The sequence below is a fragment of the Salvelinus fontinalis genome, chromosome 17, assembly GCF_029448725.1.
Source record: "Salvelinus fontinalis isolate EN_2023a chromosome 17, ASM2944872v1, whole genome shotgun sequence".
NCBI classification, from domain to species: domain Eukaryota; kingdom Metazoa; phylum Chordata; class Actinopteri; order Salmoniformes; family Salmonidae; genus Salvelinus; species Salvelinus fontinalis.
The window spans coordinates 44,404,801-44,425,893 of record NC_074681.1 but is presented as its reverse complement, the minus strand read 5'-3'; the positions used below and the strand labels follow the sequence as shown (position 1 = coordinate 44,425,893).

The following is a 21,093-nucleotide window of genomic DNA, read 5'->3' as shown; positions in this document are numbered from 1 at the left end:
TTTGAGACATTTTTGCTAATTTATTAAAAATAAAAAACTGAAATACCTTATTTAGCTAAGTATTCAGACCCTTTCCTATGAGATTAGAAAAATTGAGCTCAGGTGTTTCCATGGATCATCCTTAAGATATTTCTATAACTTGATTGTAGATCACCTGTGGTACATTCAATTGATTGGACATGATTTGGAAAGGCACACGCCTGTCTATATAAGGTCCCACAGTTTACAGTGCATGTCAGAGCAAAAACTAAACAATGAGGTTGTAGGGATTGTCTGTAGAGCTTCGAGACAGGATTGTGTCGAGGCACAGATCTGGGGAAGGGTACCAAAATAGCAAAATAGCATTGAAGGTCCCCGAGAACACAGTGGCCTCCATCATTCTTAAATGGAAGAAGCTTGGAACCACCAAGACTCTTCCTAGACCTGACCGCCCAGCCAAACTGAGCAATTCGGAGAGAAGGTCCTTGGTCAGGGAGGTGACCAAGAACCCGATGGTCACTCTGACAGAGCTCTAAAGTTCCTCTGTGAAGATAGGAGAACCTTCCAGAAGGACAACCATCTCTGCAGCACTCCACCAATCAGGCTTTTATGGTTGAGTGGCCAGAAGGAAGGCACATGACAGCCCACTTGGAGTTTACCAAAAGGCCTCTAAAGGACTCTGACCATGAGAAACATGATTGAACTCTTTTGCCTGAATGCCAAGCGTCACATCTGGAGGAAATCTGGCACCATCCCAACGGTGAAGCATGGTGGTCGCAGCATCATGCTGAGGGGATGTTTTTTAGCGGCAGGGACTGGGAGACTAGTCAGGATCGAGGGAAAGCTGAATGGAGCAAGGTACAGAGAGATTCTGCTCCAGAGTGCTCAGGACCTCAGACTGGGGTGAAGGTTCACCTTCCAAACGGACAACGACCCTATGCACACAGCCAAGACAATGCAGGAGTGGCTTCGGGACAAGTTTCTGTATGTCCTTGAGTGGCCCAGCCAGATCTCGGACTTGAACCTGATCAAACATCTCTGGAGAGACCTTAAAATAGCTGTCCATCCAACCTGACAGAGCTTGAGAGGATCTGCAGAGAAGAATGGGAGAAACTCCAAGCTTGTAGTGACGTACCCAAGATGACTCAAGGCTGTAATCGCTGCCAAAGGTGCTTCAACAAAGTACTAAATGGTCTGAATACCTATGTAAATGTAATATTTCCGTTTTTTTTTTTTTATACATTTGCAAAAATGTCTTAATGTGATTTTGCTTTGTCAATTTGGGGTATTGTCTGTAGATTGATGAGGAAAAATAACATTTGAATCCATTTCAGAATAAGGCTGTAACATAACAAAATGTGGAAAAGGGCAAGGGGTCTGAATACTTTACAAATGGGGCACTTTTCAGGGCACTTTTCCCTGTTAAAATAAAGGTTCAATGAAAAATTATAATAAAACTTGCAGAGGGCTTTTTTTAAAGCTAATTTCCTGCGATTCTATCATGGAGCTGAGAGAAGGAAATACATATTTCCTGAGATTCTATGCATTTTGCCATGGTTAATGCTGTTTTATTTTGCTCAACTATAATAACATTACGGCTCAATACCGCTAAATTAATTGCTTTTGGATTTTAAATTCTCCCTGACTGTCTAGCTTTTATTATTGGGACAGTGAAGAATATTTTTTTCTTTTGGCTCTATAATCAAAATGTTCAAGTGTAGACAGTCAGCTTTAATTTGAGAGTATTTTCATCCATATCGGGTGAGCTGTTTAGAAATTACAGAAATACATAGTACATAGTCCCCCCATTTTAGGGGAGCTAAAGTATTGGGACAATACTCACAATACTATTCACTTACAGTTGAAGTCGGAAGTTTACATACACCTTAGCCAAACACCTTTTAAACTCAGTTTTTTACAATTCCTGACATTTAATCAGAGTAAAAATGACCTGTCTTTAGGTCACCACTTTATTTTAAGAATGTGAAATGTCAGAATAATAGTAGAGTGATTTATTTCAGCTTTTATTTCTTTCATCACATTCCCAATGGGTCAGAAGTTTACATACACTCAATTAGTATTTGGTAGCATTGCCTTTAAATTGTTTAACTTTGGTTAAACGTTTTGGGTAGCCTTCCACAAGCTTCCCACAATAAGTTGGGTGAATTTTGGCACATTCCTCCTGTCAGAGCTGGTGTAACTGAGTCAGGTTTGTAGGCCTCCTTGCTCGCACATGCTTTTTCAGTTCTGCCCACACATTTTCTATAGGATCGAGGTCAGGGAGTTGTGATGGCCACTCCAATACCTTGACTTTGTTGTCCTTAAGCCATTTGCCACAACTTTGGAAGTATGCTTGGGGACATTGTCCATTTGGAAGACCCATTTGCGACCAATCTTTAACTTCCTGACTGTCTTGAGATGCTTCAATATATCCATATAATTTTCTTTCCTCATGATGCCATCCTATTTTGTGAATTGCACCAGTCCCTCCTGCAGCAAAGCACCCCCACAATATGATGTTGCCACCCCCCCGTTCTTCACAGTTGGGATGATGTTCTTGGGCTTGCAAGCCTGCCTCTTTTTCCTCCAAACATAACGATGGTCATTATGGCCAAACAGTTCTATTTTTGTTTCATCAGACCAGAGGAAATTTCTCCAAAACTACAATTTTTGTCCCCATGTGCAGTTGCAAACTGCTGTAGTCTGGCTTTTTTATGGTGTTTTTGGATCAGTGTTACCTTCAGGCATTTGGAAATTGAACCAGACTTGTGGGAGGTCTACAAAAAAGATTCTGAGGACTTGGATGATTTCTTTTGATTTTCCCATGATGTCAAGCAAAGAGGCACTGAGTTTGAAGGTAAGTCTTGAAATGCATCCACAGTTACACCTCCATTTGACTCAAAGGATGTCAATTAGCCTATCAGAAGCTTCTAAAGTCATGACATCGTTTTCTGGAATTGTCTAAGCTGTTTAAAGGCACAGTTAACTTAGTGTATGTAAACCTCTGACCCACTGGAATTGTGATACAGTGAAATAATCTGTCTGTAAACAATTGTTGGAAAAATTACTTGTCATGCACAAAGCAGATGTTCTAACTGACTTGCCAAAACTATAGTTTGTTGGCAAGAAATTTGTGAGTGCTTAAAAAACGAGTTTTAATGACTCCGACCTAAGTGTATGTAAACTTCCCGACTTCAACTGTATGTGTATTAAAGTAGTATAAAGTGAAGTATTTGTTCCCATATTCATTGCACTAAATGACTACATCAAGCCTGTTTACTCTACAAATTTGTTGGATACATTTGCTCTTTGTTTTGGTTGCGTTTCAGATGATTTTGTGCCCAATAGAAATGAGTGGTAAATGATGTATTGTGTCATTTTGGAGTCACTTTGTTGTAAATTAGAATACGATATGTTTCTAAACACTTCTACATTAATATACCATGATTACGGATAATCCTGAATTAATCGTGAATAGTGATGAGTGAGAAAGTTACGGTCGCAAAAATATCATACATGCTAACCTCTCACCATTACAATAACGGTATGTATTTGTGCGTCGAACTTTCTCTCTCATCATTATTCACGATTCATTCAGGATTATCCGTAACGATGGGACCAAAGAAAAGGAATATAAGCTATTTGATTTGCAGGAAACTCACTCTACATGCTTAAATGAAGTTGCGTGGGAAAAGGAATGGGAAAAGGGAACTCAAAAGGTGTTATATTAATTAACAAAACATTTATTGTTTGTGCCTTTTGAATATGAAAGGAAGTTGGACCATTTTGAATATGAAAGTGGATGAAAAACAGATTTGGCTCGTGAATCTATATGGTCAAAATCAGGATGATCCATATTTCTTTGAAACGTTTATACAAATTTATTGAACTAACAGGCAACAAGCAATGAAATCATTGTGTTGGGAGACTATAACACATTGTTAAGTACCTCAATGGGCCATAAAGGAAATCACTCCACAAACTATCATCACCGTGCCCTTAAGGAGATCACCAATCAAATCAAATTTTATTTGTCACATACACGTGATTAGCAGATGTTATTGCGGGTGTAGAGAAATGCTTGTGCTTCTAGCTCCGACAGTGCAGTACTATCTAACAAATTACACAACATATACCCGATACACACATCTAAGTAGGAATGAATTAAGACTGTTTACATATGGACGAAAAATGTCAGAGCGGAACGGACTAAGATACAGTAGAATAGTATAGACTACAGTATATACATATGAGATGAGTAATGCCAGATATGTAAACATTATTAAGTGAATGAGATACTGTATAATAGTATAGAAACAGTATATACATATGAGATGAGTAATGCCAGATATGTAAACATTATTAAAGTGACTAGTGTTCCATTCCTTAAAGTGGCCAGTGATGTCTAGTGTATGCCTATAGGCAGCAGCCTCTAATGTGCTAGTGATGGACACATTAGAAATAGTGGATATTTGGAGACTAAAAAACCATGACCTATTGAGATATACAGTATCATTCAAAAGTTTGGACACACCTACTCATTCCAGGGTTTTTCTTTATTTTTACTATTTTCTACATTGTAGAATAATAGTGAAGACATCAAAACTATGAAATAATACATATGGAATCATGTAGTAACCAAAAAAGTGTTAAAGAAATCAAAATATATTTTAGATTTTAGATTCATCAAAGTAGCCACTCTTTGCCTTGATGACAGCTTTGCACACTCTTGGCATTCTCTCAACCAGCTTCATGAGGTAGTCACCTGGAATACATTTCTATTACCGGGTGCCTTGTTAAAAGTTAATTTGTGGAGTTTCTTTCCTTCTTAATGCGTTTGAGCTAATTAGTTGTGTTGTGACAAAGTAGGGGTGGTATACAGAAGATAGCCCTATTTGGTAAAAGAAGTCCATATTATGGCAAGAACAGCTCAAATAAGCAAAGAGAAACGACAGTCCATCATTACTTTAAGACATGAAGGTCAGTCATCCGGTAAAGTTCAAGAACTTTGAAAGTGTCTTTAAGTGCAGTCACAAAAACCATTAACCTTTTTTTGGAGAGGTTAATTACCACATCCCGCAGTAGCTCCGTGTACACGGCCTGTGTTCCTGGTCCCCTCTTTGAACGTTTGCCTCTCCTTCGTCGTTTCTTTTCTTTTTTGGAGCCTTGTTGTGCTGCTTTCAGGCCCCAAAAAAACAGTATGTGTGCGATGGTAGCTAGAGTCGCTGTCTGTAGGGAAATTCGCTCTCAGTGGATGCCTCTGTCTGCGTTTTCCCTCGAACAGATGTGGGTGGGGCAATGTCCACGTAAGGGTGCTAATTAAAAACGCTCCGACGAAGGCCGTGAGGTCGATACGTAAAGCTTATTAAAGAACAGTGACACTATCAAGAGCAGTGTGCAGGTTTCTTTTTTTTTCTCCGGATGCTTTAATATTCACAACAACAACAAAATGTTTCGCATGAGGGCGAGTCGTCTCTCGTTGAATGACAACAGGCGCTTGATTGAATCATCTCTACCGTTGACCAGTCGCCGATGAGGGGGCGTCGACTTTGGCTTCGAGAAACAATTTTGTGGGCTCGAACAGCTGAAAATCAAACGAACAAAAACTTAAACGGCGTCATAATATATGCAGATGCCTTTAGGCGGCCCAAAAAACACGCCCAACGGCCCGCCCAAGGATTTCTATGGCAGAATAATCCATGAAACACGTACACAAGCGCGCACACACACATATGAACCTACAGTGTATAGTGACTTTGTAAGCTACACTGGCCCAGTTAAGTTTATCACAGACTGAAAGCATAGCAAATTGAAACACTGAAATCACATCTGATCGAATTGTATAGAGACTCCTTTTTGATGAATATGTGTTAAGGATATTGAACTCCATCCTCACTGTGGTCGCTCTTTATCAACAGGCCAATATGTTACATGACAGACTGGCGCAAATCTTCGAGCTCACTATCCGGTAAGTGACCGTTGAGGTCAAAAGAAGTCCCTTTTAACGTCACAATAATATTTTGCAACCGAGACCTTGTATTCAATTATTAAATGTATAATTGTATTGTCCAATCATTTCTGAGGCTGCCCTGAAGGTTTACCTAACTGCTTTCTGTCCATCTGGTCTGTTCTCCTCAGACTATAGAAACTGTGGTGTTGAATTGTGTTTGTAAGAACTATAACCTTCCCTCCTTTCTGCTCCCTTTTTTTCTTATTCCTCCATTTTGTCTCTCTCCCTTCGCTCTTTCTCTTTTCTCTTCCCTCCTATTTCTGTATCTCCCTCCCCTCTTTTTCCCTTTGCTATTCCATCCTCTCTTTTCTCCCCTTTCTCTCTCCCTTCCCTCTGTCTCTTTTCTACTCCCTCTGTTTTTCTCTCACTCTTTCCCCCAGGCCCCCTCCCAGCCCCTCTGGAGTGGTGTCTATCTCTGCGGGCCACGCTCAACACCAGTCTGTCCCTGTCTACGAGATGAAGTTCCCCGACCTGTGTGTCTACTAGATCAAAGACCACGCCTTGTACCCTCAACCCTAACCCTGACCACTAACCATACCCAGACCTGTGTGTCTACTGGAGCAAAGACAACCACATAGCCCTTACCCTAACCACTAACACAGTGTACCCTCAACCCTAACCACTAACCATACTCAGACCTGTGTGTCTACTGGAGCAAAGACAACCACATAGGCCTTACCCTAACCACTAACGCAGTGTACCCTCAACCCTAACCCATTTCCTAACCCCTTCAGATCTGCGTGTCTATCAAAGCAAAAACAGTGGCAGGATAGAACCACTAAAACCCTATATCCTCAACCCTACCCCCTAAGTCTGCTCCTTAGCCCTATACCAGATATGTCAGCTACAGCAAAGACTAGCTGCGGCACTAAGCCCTAATACTATATTTCTTAACACTGCACATTGTTCCTGCCCCTCCTCAGACTAATGTGTCTATTACCAGATGAGATGGCTGTAGTTTCCAGTCACACAGGCTACACAAACGTGAACGTGCGCGCACACACACATTCGTAGTTATAGTCTAATCAATTAGCTGTGGTGTGTTGGCTTATACACTTGGAAAGTGGAGATGTCATAGAATATCGAAAAGTGAACATTACTGGAGGCACCTTGTCGTTTCAAAGATACCATCGCGCTTGCTAGCAAAGAGATTTGTGGTGGCTAATTAACAGTAAATAAGTGAATTGTTTTGCCTCACAGTTAGCCAAGAGGCTTACTACCTAGCCAGCTAAACTTGTTTACAGTTAGTTAGCAATCGTTTCAAAACTGTTTTGCTAGCAACATAGTGCTGCCGTGTTAATTATAACCGGTCTCACAAAATGTCTCTCCAGTTGTTTACATTTGACCATTGTGACGCACATGCATGTGTATCCATGCATTTCTGTGCATATTAGAGAAAAGTAATTTTAGCGGCCCCTGTGATAAACCACAGTGCTGTAGAAAGCTAATACCTTGTTGTTGTTTTTTAAATGTCCCAATTGAATGAAAACCAATTTGTATATGTTAATCTGTGTGAAAGGACAAGGCGAATTTCAGGTAGAACATTGAGTGTCTTGGAAATGTGTAAATTCTATTCTGGATTATTTGGGAATAGACATCTTGGTGGATTGCGCAGGGTTCTTTGTTGCAGGTCCATTATGGCAGTGTTTCAAAAATGTTTGATATGAGACCAGGCTAGTAACGTGGTAGTAACCCCCCCCCCGTTATGTTATGGTCTTGACTTGTGGTTCCTTCCATAGGAATCCAGTCACCACTGTTCAAAACCTACTGAAGTCATGCCCTTCAGGACCTGTACTGAGGAATGGTATTGTCGACCAACTAACGCTAATAGAAAAGCAAGCAGTCGGTTACTGAAGGCACCATGTCATTTAGTTGATATATTGATCGTTTAGGATGATATGGCAGCCAAGTGCATTCACCTTTTTTGGTGTTAATTGATGTGTTCAGGCAGTTGTACTGGACACTCCCTTCACCTCCGCGTATCTTTTTCATAGCACTTTCACAATATGGTACAAAAACATTTCGTTCTTTTTATCACACCGTCTTGACAAGATTCGTGCGAAGGCTATTAAGTCGTCTTTTTCTTCTCGACCCCTCTCACCGATGCCGAGCACAATACAAGTATTCTAACGCAATGGACTTTGGATAGTTGCATCTATTTTCTCGTAAGGCATTTAACATGAACAGTTAGAGATTTTTCATTGTTGATGATCACATTTCAAATCTCTGTCGTTTCTCTTTCCAGTAATTTGATATGACGTGTTGGTTTGATATCACAATGCGTCAAATAACTATAGATACAGTATATACAATGTTATGCTTATTGCTATAGGCCAGATGTTTATGTGCAGTATAATTGGTATTGTTCACATGGGTTTCATAGCTTGCAGCTAGCTTCCTGTGGATATGTGTCATGATGATTTGTCTTGATTTAGTATTGATTGTTATTTAGAGTATGTGGGCAAATATAATCGAGAGGGTTCACCAATATCGTTTCCCAACTTACCTGGCAGGACAAGATCTGTCATAACTCTGTTGGCCATCTAGAATACCAAAACACTTTCATCTTTACCAAAGAATCCATTTGCCACGGCCCCCCACCCGTCCCCTCCCTCCCTCTAACGTCTTAATAACGATGTCACTCAACATTTTGTTTCCGAGGGAACCAAATATCTGTCTGTGTGCTGTTTGGCGCTCGCCACTGGGCTGTTTCATAACCCAGGTTGTTATCTTACTTTACTATTGTTACATCCTGGCTTGGTGCGGGTGTCTCTCCTGTTTCCAGTGCTATGGGATGACGCAGACGTGCTGTGTGAAACGCTGCGTGAGTCAAGGAAAAAAGGTCCTCGATTTGCGGTCGTCGGATTATAGCAGATTATTTTGGGAGGACCCATCTAAGCAAAGGACCATTCGGCGAAGGGGTGGGCGTAGTTCAGTCCGACAGAGGTTAGCGTCAGGGACGGAGTCTGCAGTCCTCCCAAACAAGACACTCTAATAATGATTATGAGGCTATTTGAAAAGAGGCTTCAGCGATATAGGTGATGTTGAGATGGTTAATAGTGTGGGGCTCAAGTTGAAGAACAGAGAGGCTAAAGTGATGTTGGTTCTCAGTGATGGCATCCTGTTGTGCCTTCTGTAGCAGGATATTGCAGAACGTTGCTGTGGGTGGTTTTGTATGTTCAAGGTGGTTTCATGTTAAGCGGTAAAGTCTCGCTCAGCCAGGCTTTCAGTCTCAAGTAAACTGAGCCACTGAGAGACTTGAGTCCAGCTTGCGAGACTAGTGGATCAAAATTGGTTAGTATAGTGAGGAAAGACGGCGGGCGATTGTAAATGGGAATCACTAAGGCTTCTGATAGCAGGGTTGGGGGAATCGCTAAGGTGATTGGGGGAATCGCTAAGGTGATTGGTGGACACTAGCTTCATCCATTTTTAATTGGCTGGTGGCGGAAAATGACCATTTGGGAAGTAGCCTCTTTGATTATATATATATATTTTTTTTACGTGGTAGCTAACGTGGTACTTTATGACTCAGACCTAAGCCACTTGTGAAACAGATAAATAACACATTCAGCACAGATGATTGGCCCTCAAACATAGATTTTTCCAATTGTTTTTCAATCGCGATTGGGTTGTCGAGATTGCTGCCTTAGCTAAGAAACCTTCGGGAAACTCACCCAAGAGCAACATAAGTCAATAATGTTCGTCCATATCCATTGTAGAAAGGAACATTTTCATTCTGTCTGAGACTTTTTTCTCATTTTGACCTAATATGTAGAAATGCCCCTATTGATGCATATAATCTGAAGTCATATCAGAAATGTGTAATCTCATTCATGGCGAAGTGCAATATGTTTTCCTCTGTATGATTTATAGGATTGTTTTTCTTTTGCAACACGTACTGTCTTATCTTGAACTGTGGTGTCACTTCAGATAGCATATAGTACTATGAGTTTATCGAGAGGTTCATTATGAAATATCAAGTGTGTATGTGTAACCTGTGGAAGTTAAGACATGAGGAATGTAGACCATACAGCATCATTGACTGAGATTGAGTGCCAGTCTGTTTTTTTTGCTGTCATTCCGAATTCCCTGTCACTCATTGGCTTGACAATGACTGCAATGGAGTAGACAAGAGCACAAACAGGTCTGGGACTAGTCTATCATTTACTTTCTTTATGCTGAATTTGTCAATAGTCTACTATGGTATGTTTTTTTTTTTTTATAGATATTCATCATACGAGTGGCATGTTGCCTGATAGAAAATGGGTTGGGAGCTATAGTTCTTCTGTTTGTTGTTCAAAATCAGCACTCCTCTTAACTTGAAACGGTGCGATGGGAGACCACTGTTTTGGCTAAACCAGCCTTTTTTTTAAGTCTGATGTATTTTTGGTGTTTTGAGACGCCCCAGTGTGTGCTGGTTTTCCTTCTAAACAAATCTACGAAATCTTTTCCCGAAGGACAAAATCCTGACAAAAGTTGGGTTAATGCCAGATACAATTCAATATTCAATAAGCAGCTCGATTTAAGTCTTGTGTGGATAAGGAGATAAGTTTGCATGAGAACCAGCAACCACAGGGGGGGTCTGAAGACCTGGTTTGACAAAGGCTTCGCTGTGGTGAAGAGGCTGCAGGGATATTGAGTCCATTTTCTCTATGTATTACAATGACGAGATAGAGAATAGTGATTATAGACTGAAATTAACAATTAACAATCATTTGAGCGACTGGTCAGCAATGGCTACAATTAAGCATCATTCTTAAAGCCCCATGCAGTGTTTGTAATTTAACATCACTTTGTGTAATAAATAACTGTTTTTGTTGTTGTTGTTGTATATATATATTGTTTATTTCCCTGAGACTCCTTGGGCCACTGAAATGCTCAGTCAGATTGTGTGGGCGTTAGGTTGTAATCATTTTGTTTCCTATGTCGCGATAATTGCGTTGTTTGCTCTGTAACCCATTTGTTCATATGCCACATGATATACAATAAGGCCGACACAACAAAAAGACAAGTCACAGTGGGAGATAAATTTAACCACACATACGTTTGTTTCATCACAAAACCGGAGACAAACATCTGTCTGGTGAAGTCCACAAAGCAAATATTACATGTAAAAAAAACACTTACATGACCTACAGCATGGTCCAGCAAGTTCATGTTTCTCACAGTTTACTAAACAATTTCTGATTTAGAACCACAGAGTTACCGTGTGTGTGTGCGCGCGCACAAGTTTAAAAAACATGTTGACTAACCCTAGTTGTTGACTAGATGAACGCCAATTCCATCCTCCTCTTTCATGTTAGAAAAACGTGTCTGACTGTGTCATACAGTAGCACACAATGTTAGTTTTGTTGTCATAGGCTACCTTGCTAAAATGCTTGCTAGCCTAACTTCATTGCATGGGCAAAAATGAACCAGCTAAGTTAGCTAGCTAGATAACATGAGCCTACTAGGCTACATCTAGCCTACATATTAAACTTAAATCGTCTCAGGCAAGTAGCACAGTATATTCATTTATGGTCAGATCAGAATTGGCGGTATAATCAATGGCCAGTACGGAGAATTAAGTCAGAACCACAAGTCCAAATCCCCATCTCCATCACTGGCTTAGGAAAGGGCCAGAACTATGAAAACTATGAAATAACACATATGGAATCAACCAGCTTCACCAGGGATGCTTTTCCAACAGTCTTGAAGGAGTTCCCACATATGCTGAGCACTTGTTGGCTGCTTTTCCTTCACTCCAACTCATCCCAAATCATCTCAATGAATGTTTGCTGCTTTTGCCGATTTCAAGATCCATGTGATGCTTGATGGAGCTGCTGCGAAATCCTAGCCTGATTTGCTATGTAGTCCGATGCAAAGTGTGCTGTGCAGGAGGTTCAACTGAACTTCTCTGACAGTTGACATGATTGTTCGGATGGAATACAGCCATACTGCATGAACTTTCTTGCTTTTGGTTGGGGCCAGCACCAAAACTAGTAGGGAATATGTAAATATTTGCATTGGTCTATTATAATCAGATCGCCAGGTGGCGTTATGCGGCGGGCCAAAATGACATCCTACCCGAACAGGCTGAAATGACAGGATTTTTTTTTCAAACAGCTCTTACACAAAAAGGGCATTATCATTTTCACAATTCTGTGTTATTTCGACCTCGTGGAAATATCAGAAACGTTTTCACTGCGCTGCTCCTTTCACACATGAATATTGACATTGTTTGCACTTTTATAACTATATACCTTGTACTATGGTTGATAGAGTATAGTTATTGTCGGATTTATGCTATTTGTCATTATTATTGCAACAATGCATGATGGGTCATTTTCCCAGCTACATTTCTTGGCTACTTGTGGCGCGTTCTATTTTCTTGCAGATCAGAACAACTCCATGCATCGTTATAAATTGATTTGTGAAACGGATGAAGTGACCACATTGATACGGAATTAAGGCCATCGGTTCTCTTATGGTTGTGATGCAAAACTAAGTATTTTGTGGCTGTTTTAGAGATACAATGGTCTGATGTCAATGCTAAAGGTGCACTGTAGTCAAAAATGAGATTTACCTGTATTCTTTCATGATATTTCCACAGGTCAAAGTGACTGAAATTGTGAAAATGATGATAATGCCCTTTTAGTGTAAGAGCTTTTTGGAGAGAGAAGAACGCCTGGATTTTCAGCCTGTTCAGGTGGGATGGAGTTTTCGGCACACAGCATGACATCACAATCTTGATCTGATTATTCTGACCAATGACCAGTCATCTGTTATTTGCATGTGTATCCTCCTACTTTGAAGGAGTAAGCGGCGTAGGCTCTTGACTAGAGTCTAGACGATCCTATCTGGCAGTCAGGGCTAAGTAAATATATGAACATGCTCAGCCTGATTGTGTGGGCATTTCAATGGCAAAAGGAGGCTCAGTGAAATAAATGATTGTGTGTTTATTTTCAAGAAATTAACACACACAGTGATTTATTAGACATACAGTGATGATTTTAAAAAAAAAAAAATCAAAGTTAAAAATACTTTGATAAAATTAGAAAGACTTGCATGGAGGCTGGTACGCTATCACAATTAAAGCATGTTAATTTAAATTCATGACCTTTGCAATGTAATTAAAAACCACTGAACTGCAAATAATAAAGCTTGGCTCATTTCAAACTACACATTGTTAAATTTAACCACTATGACGACAGAGCTTCTTTTCAATAGTGAATCATTGTGCATAGAGATTATTAGAAGATAAATATACAAGATCAAAATAAAATGTTTATATAAAAGCTATGAAAATGGTGTGTTTTGTTTCTGTTCTTCCAACACTTTAAAGACATGCTCCAGAACTTTGGCTACTACGAAGTATTCTTTAAACTTCCTGCTTTGGTCTGTATGTGTCAATGTGCTGTTCATACATGCATAATCTATGAACAGAATTACAGCTTTACCTCCCTAGTTTAATATACTTTTTTTCTAAAAGATGTGCTGTGCCATTTTCCCTACATTTTCCCCCACGTGGACCAGACCCTAGCAATTCAAGTTATCCAATGAGCTTCAGCCCCTCGCCATTTGAGTGACAGCTAGCAAGATGCACACACAGCAGGGTGCGAGAGCAATGACATGGTGCCCATATCTGCACATATGTGATGTAGTACACGCTCGTGAGCACTACTTTCAGAACTACTGGGTAGAAAGTATACCAAATTACCAGAGAAACTCTTTAATACCAGAGTACGATTACAACACAACTTGGACTACTTGAGTTTTGAGATGTATTATAAAGTGTCATAAGGCATTATAAATGCACTTATAAGGATTTATATGTGTGTGTGTGTGTGTGTTACCAAAGATTTGTTTCAATTCTATGCCTTATGCAAGGAATAGGGTTGACTCTCGCTCACAATTAAAATCGTAAAGCTTTATCTAAAGTTAGAAACATGGGGGGGGAAATCACATCCTAATTATGCCACCCTATTCCCCATTTAGTGCACTACTTTTGACCACAGTCCATATGTAGGCAATTGCACCTGAAGTGTGTGTGTGTGTGTGTGTATTATGGTACCGGTTAATTGGGACCTGCATATACCATATATGGGCTCAGGCTTGCTCTCTTTAGACAAACGGATTCATCTTGCATTAATGTCAATAGGTGACAAAAGGTTCAAGGTAAAGGTCTATCTATGTATGTTGTACATGTTTCTCAGGTCAGGAATTTGCCCTTTGCACAAACATGCAGAATATTTATTTGTATTATACAGGTAGGTAAAAAAGCTCTTTTTATACACTAAGGCCTCATTTTGATTCACTAACCTCAACATGACCTCATGAGTAATTAAAGAATAAACAGAAATAAAACATGTCACTTTCTTGAATACCAGTCTACCAATACCAATACATTGTTTTTTGTATTCTAATGGGAGGGTCCTGATTTGTTATGGGGCTGCCTTAGCCCCCCTGTTATTCAAACCATGCCTACATTAATATCTACATTTCATGTGATGTGGGCATTAAGCTTTCTCTCTTGCCTGCAACCCATTGTTAGGTTCTGAACAAAACTAGTATGAACTCAAACGGACGACTAGAAAAGGCTCGGGACGATTTTATTCAACCTACTGGATGCTTCGGCTGCAAACGCAACATTCAAGTCACACAAGCATGTACGTATACCTTCCGACTAGGCGTAGTCCCCTCCTTGTATGTCTAAGATAAACAATCTGTCTCTGTTGCTAGGCACGAACTGAGTCTGTTTCTCTTACTGCTATTGTCATGGCCCGGCTTAAGTCTAGAACCTTCATGCGTGTGGAAGTGACTGTTGTTAAACGGTCGTCAGGGCGGACCCCTCTGGTCCCCTTACCAGAGGTTTCTTCTCTCTTCAACTGTTGGCTTTATCTCGAGTTGAGTTCCACGTCCCTCCGGGTCCTAGTTTCACAGCCGCTCGCCTGTCTTATCAGGAACTGAGACGAGACTGTTGCTCTTTACCTCCTTCCTTGGAAATATTCCTATTCAAAATGAACATGTTTGAACAGACAAACTGTTTTGTACTTCCAAATACAAAGTTCCTATGGATGGGATCTGACTCCTAAACTTGAAATAGTGTTTAATCCTCAGGTATCCTATGGAAATGAGTGCCATAGTCAGGTTTCTACATCCGAAGTTAATGCGTATCTGTAGGAGGAATGTATATGGTCGAGGCAATTAAGCGTGGAATGTGCTGAGTGAAGGTAAGCAATCACATGTTTGCAGTCACTGGTAAGGGTGGAGAGCTGTGGATTAGTGAGTAATGGGGCCCAGGACAGGTCACATTAAGGGAGAAGGAACAGTTTATTACCCGGTTTATTAACTTCCTGCCTAGCAACAGAGATGTCATGTTTAGAGGAAAGGAGGAGACTTCCCCCAAATTGGGGTATAAATACTGTTGCTGGTGGAAACATGTTTTTGTCTGTTCAGCTGTCTGACCCTTTGGATGAATAAACTTGGTTTGAGCTTTACTAGTCGTCCGTGACTTTCTACTTGGTTCATTTAGATCCTAACACTATTCACCCTTCACTGACCCCTAACATATACAAGTATTATACATGTGACACAATCAGTAAGTTCTAATATAGCAACAGGAAGAGGTATATTTCAAGTTAGCACCCAACATCATGGTCCTGATCTGTTCCACACAGCACCGGTGGAAGAAACAACACCTGAGAGATAAAGAGAGACAAATCGAGACAGATGAAAAGAGAGGGAGGGGGGAGTGAGAGAGAAATAGAGAGGAAGATATAGTGGGGGAGAAGGAAGAGTGAGGGAGGGTCAAAGAAAGTCAGTGATGGAAGAGATGGGAAGAGTACCTCATATTTTCCATTTTATGGATGTGTCAATCTGATTTTTAACCTCCGCTTTCAGTTACAAAACCAGTTTTGATTTGTCCTGACTGAACGGTTGCTATTTGACTTATGACCTCATGTCTCATGACTGACCTGTCGAGCTGGTTCAGTGGTTGCCCTTTGCCCTCCTGGCCTCAGTAGCAGCCGTACGTCTCGTACTCATGTGGACAGCAGTCAGTCAGACAGTGCAGCATCTGGCCCAGAGCAGGCATCTCCCGGCTGGCTCACCTGTCACTGCCTTACTGAGTGAAGGAGTGACTTTATTCTACAGAGAGGGAGAGCAAGAGACGGAGACAGAACAGAGGATGGGGAGAGACTGGGTGACAGACGGGGAGAGAATGGAAAAACCCCATTAAAACCACTGAGCATTCATTTGTTGTCATCCTACATCGATGCTCTACTCATAAAACATATTTAGAACTCACACTACATGACCAAAAGTATGTGGACACCTGCTCGTCTCACATCTCATTCCAAAATCATGGGCATTGATATTGAGTTGGTCCCCCCTTTGCTGCTGTAACAGCCTCCACTCTTCTGGGATGTTGGAACATTGCTGTGGGGACTTGCTTCGATTCAGCCATGAGCATTTGTGAGGTCGGGCACTGCAGTCGGCGTTCCAATTAATCCCGAAGCTGTTCGATGGAGTTGAGATCAGGGCTCTGTGCAGGCCAGTCAAGTTCTTCCACACCGATCTCGACAAACCATTTCTGTATGGACCTTGCTTCGTGCACGGGAGCATTGTCATGCTGAAACAGGAAAGGGCCTTCCCCAAACAAAGTTGGAAGCATGGAATCGTCTAGAATGTCATTGTGTTCTGTAGCATTAAGTTTTCCCTTCACTGGAATTAAGGGGCCTACCGGTAACCATGAAAACAGCCCCAGTCCATTATTCCTCCTCCACCAAACTTTACATAGTTGGCACTATGCATTTGGGCAGGTAGCGTTCTCCTGTCATCCACCACAGCCAGATTCGTCCGTCGGACTGCCAGATTGTGAAGAGGGATTCATCACTCCAGAGAACGCGTTTCCACTGCTCCAGAGTCCAATGGTGGCAAGCTTTACACCACTCCATCCGACGCTTGTCATTGGGCTTGGTGATCTTAGGCTTGTGTGCGGCTGCTCGGCCATGGAAACCCATTTCATGAAGCTCCTGACGAACAGTTCTTGTGCTGACAGAGGAAGTTTGGAACTCGGTAGTGAGTGTTGCAACCAAGAACAAACAGGTTTTACGCGCTACGCTCTTCAGCACTCTGCGGTCGCATTCTTTGAGTTTGTGTAATGTACCACTTCCCGGCTGAGCCATTGTTGCTCATAAATGTTTCCACTTCACAATAACAGCACTTACAATTGACTGGGGCTGCTCTAGAGGGCAGAAATTTGACAAACTGACTTGTTGGAAAGGTGGCATCCTATGACGGTGCCACATTGAAAGTCACTGAGCTCTTTAGGAAGGCCACTCTACTGACAATGTTTGTCTATGGAGATTGCATGACTGTGTGCTCAATATATATACCTGTCAGCAACGGATGTGGCTGAAATAGCAGAATCTACATAGTGTATATTATTCAGAGACAAAATATAGTCAAATACTGCCAAACCATAAGAAAATATGAAAATGTTGTGATATGATATTCACGCAGCCTAAGGGAGACTGATAAGCAAAATACAAGCTATGGTAATTCCAGATTATTCAAATAAAACTCTCATGTGGCGAACTAGGAGGAAAGGCCTGATAAAGCAGCATCTGGTTTGAAAATAAATATGGACCTCCCACTTTGACTGTCAGGCTACAGCTGGAGAACCATGAGCCCACAGACTCCAGGAGACCAGGCAAAGAACGACACCACCCTGCGCTGCCCCACACCATGGGATAGGACATAACAGGGAAACAATACAAAGGAAGGCTGGGGATTCTATCATTACAGATAGGTTTTTTTTTTCCCTTCGGTGCACTTTCAAAAATGAATCAGTCTACCTGTTTTGCCATTTTTAAATCGAGTGTAATGTCCATCCATCCAGGACACGATGAGTCACAAATCAAACGCACCCCTGAAAGCGCAGTGCGGTAAATAAAGATTTGCACTTCGTTCTCAACTGTTAATAATGCAGTGCAGGGTAATAATAGCACAGACAGGGGTTGAAATACTATCTGAAATAATATCAAATACTTTACCTGTGCTTGAATGAGCTGTCGCAATGGAACAAATTGAAAAGTCCCAAAAGTGAAAACTTTGCCCACCTTGCTCTCCAGGCAGTCTAAAGCAAATGCTATTAGAAAGTATTTGAAAGATTTAAAATAGTATTTGATCCCAGGTCTTATACAGAATAGTGTTGGTTAATAAATCAGTAGTGCAGCAATGCTATGTTGTCAGCTATGTTGTCAGAGGTAAACCACTAAAAATGAGCACAGTAAGTAGGCTGAACGTTGACGTACAGTACCAGTCCAAAATGTGGACTGTTTTCCAGATTGTAAAATAATAGTGAAGACATCAAAAATATGAAATAACACATATGGAATCATGTAGTAACCAAAAAAGTAAAAAATCTAAATAGATTCTTCAAAGTAGCCACCCTTTGTCTTGATGACAGCTTTGCACACTCTGGGCATTCTCTCAACCAGCTTCATCTTGGAATGCTTTTCCAACAGTCTTGAAGTTCCCACATATGTTGAGCACTTATTGGCTGCTTTTCCTTCACTCTGCAGTCCACACCATCTCAAGTCATCTGATACAGCACTCCATCACTCTCCTTGGTCAAATAGCCCTTACATAGCCTGGAGGTGTGTTTGGTTATTGTCCTGTTGAAAAACAAATGATAGCGCCACTAAGCGCAAATCAAATCAAACTGTATTTGTCACATGTGCCGAAAACAACAGCTGTAGACCTTACAGTGAAATGATGCTTACTTACAAGCCCTTAACCAACAATGCAGTTTTAAGAAAATCCCCCCAAAAAGTAAAAGATAAGAATAATAAATAATTAAAGAGCAGAAGTAAAATTACAATAGTGGGGCTATATACAGGGGGTACCGGTACAGAGTCAATGTGCGGGGGCACCGATGTCGAGGTAATTGAGGTAATATGTACATGTAGGTAAAGTTATTAACGTGACTTATGCATACCGTAATTTCTGGACTATTAAGCGCACCTGAATATAAGCCGCACCCACTGAATTTTTAAATAATATGTATTTTGTACATAAATAAGCCGCACATGTCTATAAGCCGCAGGTGCCTACCGGTACATTGAAACAAATGAACTTTACACAGCCTTTAAACGAAACACGGCTTGTAACAAAAATTTAAAAAATAGCAGTAAACAGTAGCCTACCAAGAAAGTCATTGGTCACTATCTTCCTGCTGTGCACTGAAACCACTGAAGTCATCTCCTTCGGTGTCGGAGTTGAATAGCCTCAGGATTGCTTCATCCGATGTTGGATCGTTTTCATTGTCGCTCTCGTCACTTTCATCCCGAGGCAAATTCCCCGCTGAGCTCATGCTGCCCTCTTCAATACGCAGCAGTCCAGCCTTTCAAAACCCGTTGATGATAGTGGATTTTTTGACAATGCTCCACGCTGTCAGGACCCACTGGCAGACTTGACCATAAGCTGCTCTTCGCATGCGGCCCGTTTTAGTGAAGGATTTCTCCCCACTTGTCATCCAAGCCTCCCACTGAACACGGAGCGCCACCTTAAATGCACGATTTACACTGATGTCGAGTGGCTGCAAATACTTTGTTGTGCCCCCAGGAATCACAGCTGGAATTGAGTTTGTCCTCTTGATGGCTTCTTTCACAGAATCTGTTATGTGGGCCCTCATGCTGTCCAACACGAGCAACGCCTTGTTCTTGTGAAAGAATCCTCCCGGTCGCTTGCCGTAACACTCCGTATGCCATTCATGCATTAGGCCTGGGTGACAAAATGACTACCGTAATCAGAATGATGGGAAGTTTGAGCGCGTTCGATTTACGTCACATAATGTGATGGTGCTCAGTTTTTTGGCGGCATGAATCTTGTGAAAGCGGGAAAAATCCATAAATTAGCCGCGTCATTGTATAAGCCGCGAGGTTCAAAGCGTGGGAAAATAGTAGCGGCTTATAGTCTGGAAATTACGGTAGATAATAACAGAGAGTAGCAGCAGCGTAGAAGGGGGGGGGGGGGGGGGGGGGGGGGGGGGGCAATGCAAATAGTCTGGGTAGCCATTTGATTAGATGTACAGGAGTCTTATGGCTTGGGGGTAGAAGCTGTTTAGAAGCCTCTTGGACCTAGACATGGCGCTCCGGTACCGCTTGCCGTGCAGTAGCAGAGAGAACAGTCTATGAGTAGGGTGGCTGGAGTCTTTGATAATGTTTAGGGCCTTCCTCTGACACCTCCTGGTGTAGAGGTACTGGATGGCAGGAAGCTTGGCCCCAATGATGTACTGGGCCATACGCACTACCCTCTGTAGTGCCTTGCGGTCGGAGGCTGAGCATTTGCCGTACCAGGCAGTGATGCAACCCATCAGAATGCTCTCGAAGGTGCAGTTTTAACCAGATGGGATGGCGTAAATGCTGTGGTAGCCATGCTAGTGAAGTGTGTCTTGAATTCTAAATACATCACTGACAGTGTCACCAGCAAAGCACCATCACACCTCCTCTTGCTTGCTTCACGGTGGGAACAACACATGCGGAGATCCGTTCACCTACTCTGCGTCTCACAAAGACACAGCGGTTGGATCCAAAAATCTCAAATTTGGACTCATCAGACCAAAAGACAGATTTCCACTGGTCTAATGTCCATTAATCATGTTTATTGGCCCAAGCAAGTCTCTTCTTCATATTGGTATCCTTTAGTGGTTTCTTTGCAGCAATTTGACCATTAAGGCCTGATTTCACGCAGTCTCCTCTGGACAGTTTATGTTGATATGTGTCTGTTACTTGAACTCTGTGAAGCATTTATTTGGGCTGCAATTTCTGAGGCTGGTAACTCTAATGAACGTATCCTCTGCAGCAGAGGTAACGTTGGGTCTTCCTTTCCTGGGGCTGTCCTCATGAGACCCAGTTGCATCAGAGTGCTTGGTGGTTTTTGCAACTGCACTTGAAGAAACTTTCAGTTCTTGAAATTTTCCAGATTAACTGACCTTCATGTCTTTTAAAGTAATGATGGACTTTCCTTTCTCTTTGCTTATTTGAGCTGTTCTTGCCATAATATGGACTTGGTCTTTTACCAAATAGGGCTATCTTCTGTATACCACCCCTCACAAC

General features: G+C 41.5%; 1 protein-coding gene and 1 long non-coding RNA gene across 4 annotated transcripts in view; one reads left to right on the top strand and one right to left on the bottom strand.

Annotated features, from left to right (window-relative positions):
• efr3a (EFR3 homolog A (S. cerevisiae)) overlaps positions 1–10,820 on the top strand; it is a 219,416-nt gene extending 208,596 nt beyond the window's left edge. For all 3 annotated transcript variants that reach the window (XM_055867573.1, XM_055867571.1, XM_055867572.1), the window contains exons 23-24: positions 5,898–5,947; positions 6,370–10,820. In XM_055867573.1, the coding sequence (XP_055723548.1) occupies positions 5,898–5,947; positions 6,370–6,475 (156 nt within the window). In that variant the 3' untranslated portion in view covers positions 6,476–10,820. The remainder of the gene's footprint in view (positions 1–5,897; positions 5,948–6,369) is intronic.
• A 2,092-nt stretch (positions 10,821–12,912) lies between these two features.
• On the bottom strand, positions 12,913–16,178 carry LOC129814454 (uncharacterized). Its single transcript, XR_008753261.1, has 2 exons — positions 15,946–16,178; positions 12,913–15,669 (listed from the first exon to the last, which is right to left on the bottom strand). It is a non-coding gene; the product is annotated as an uncharacterized LOC129814454 (long non-coding RNA).
• Positions 16,179–21,093: the final 4,915 nt, after the last annotated feature.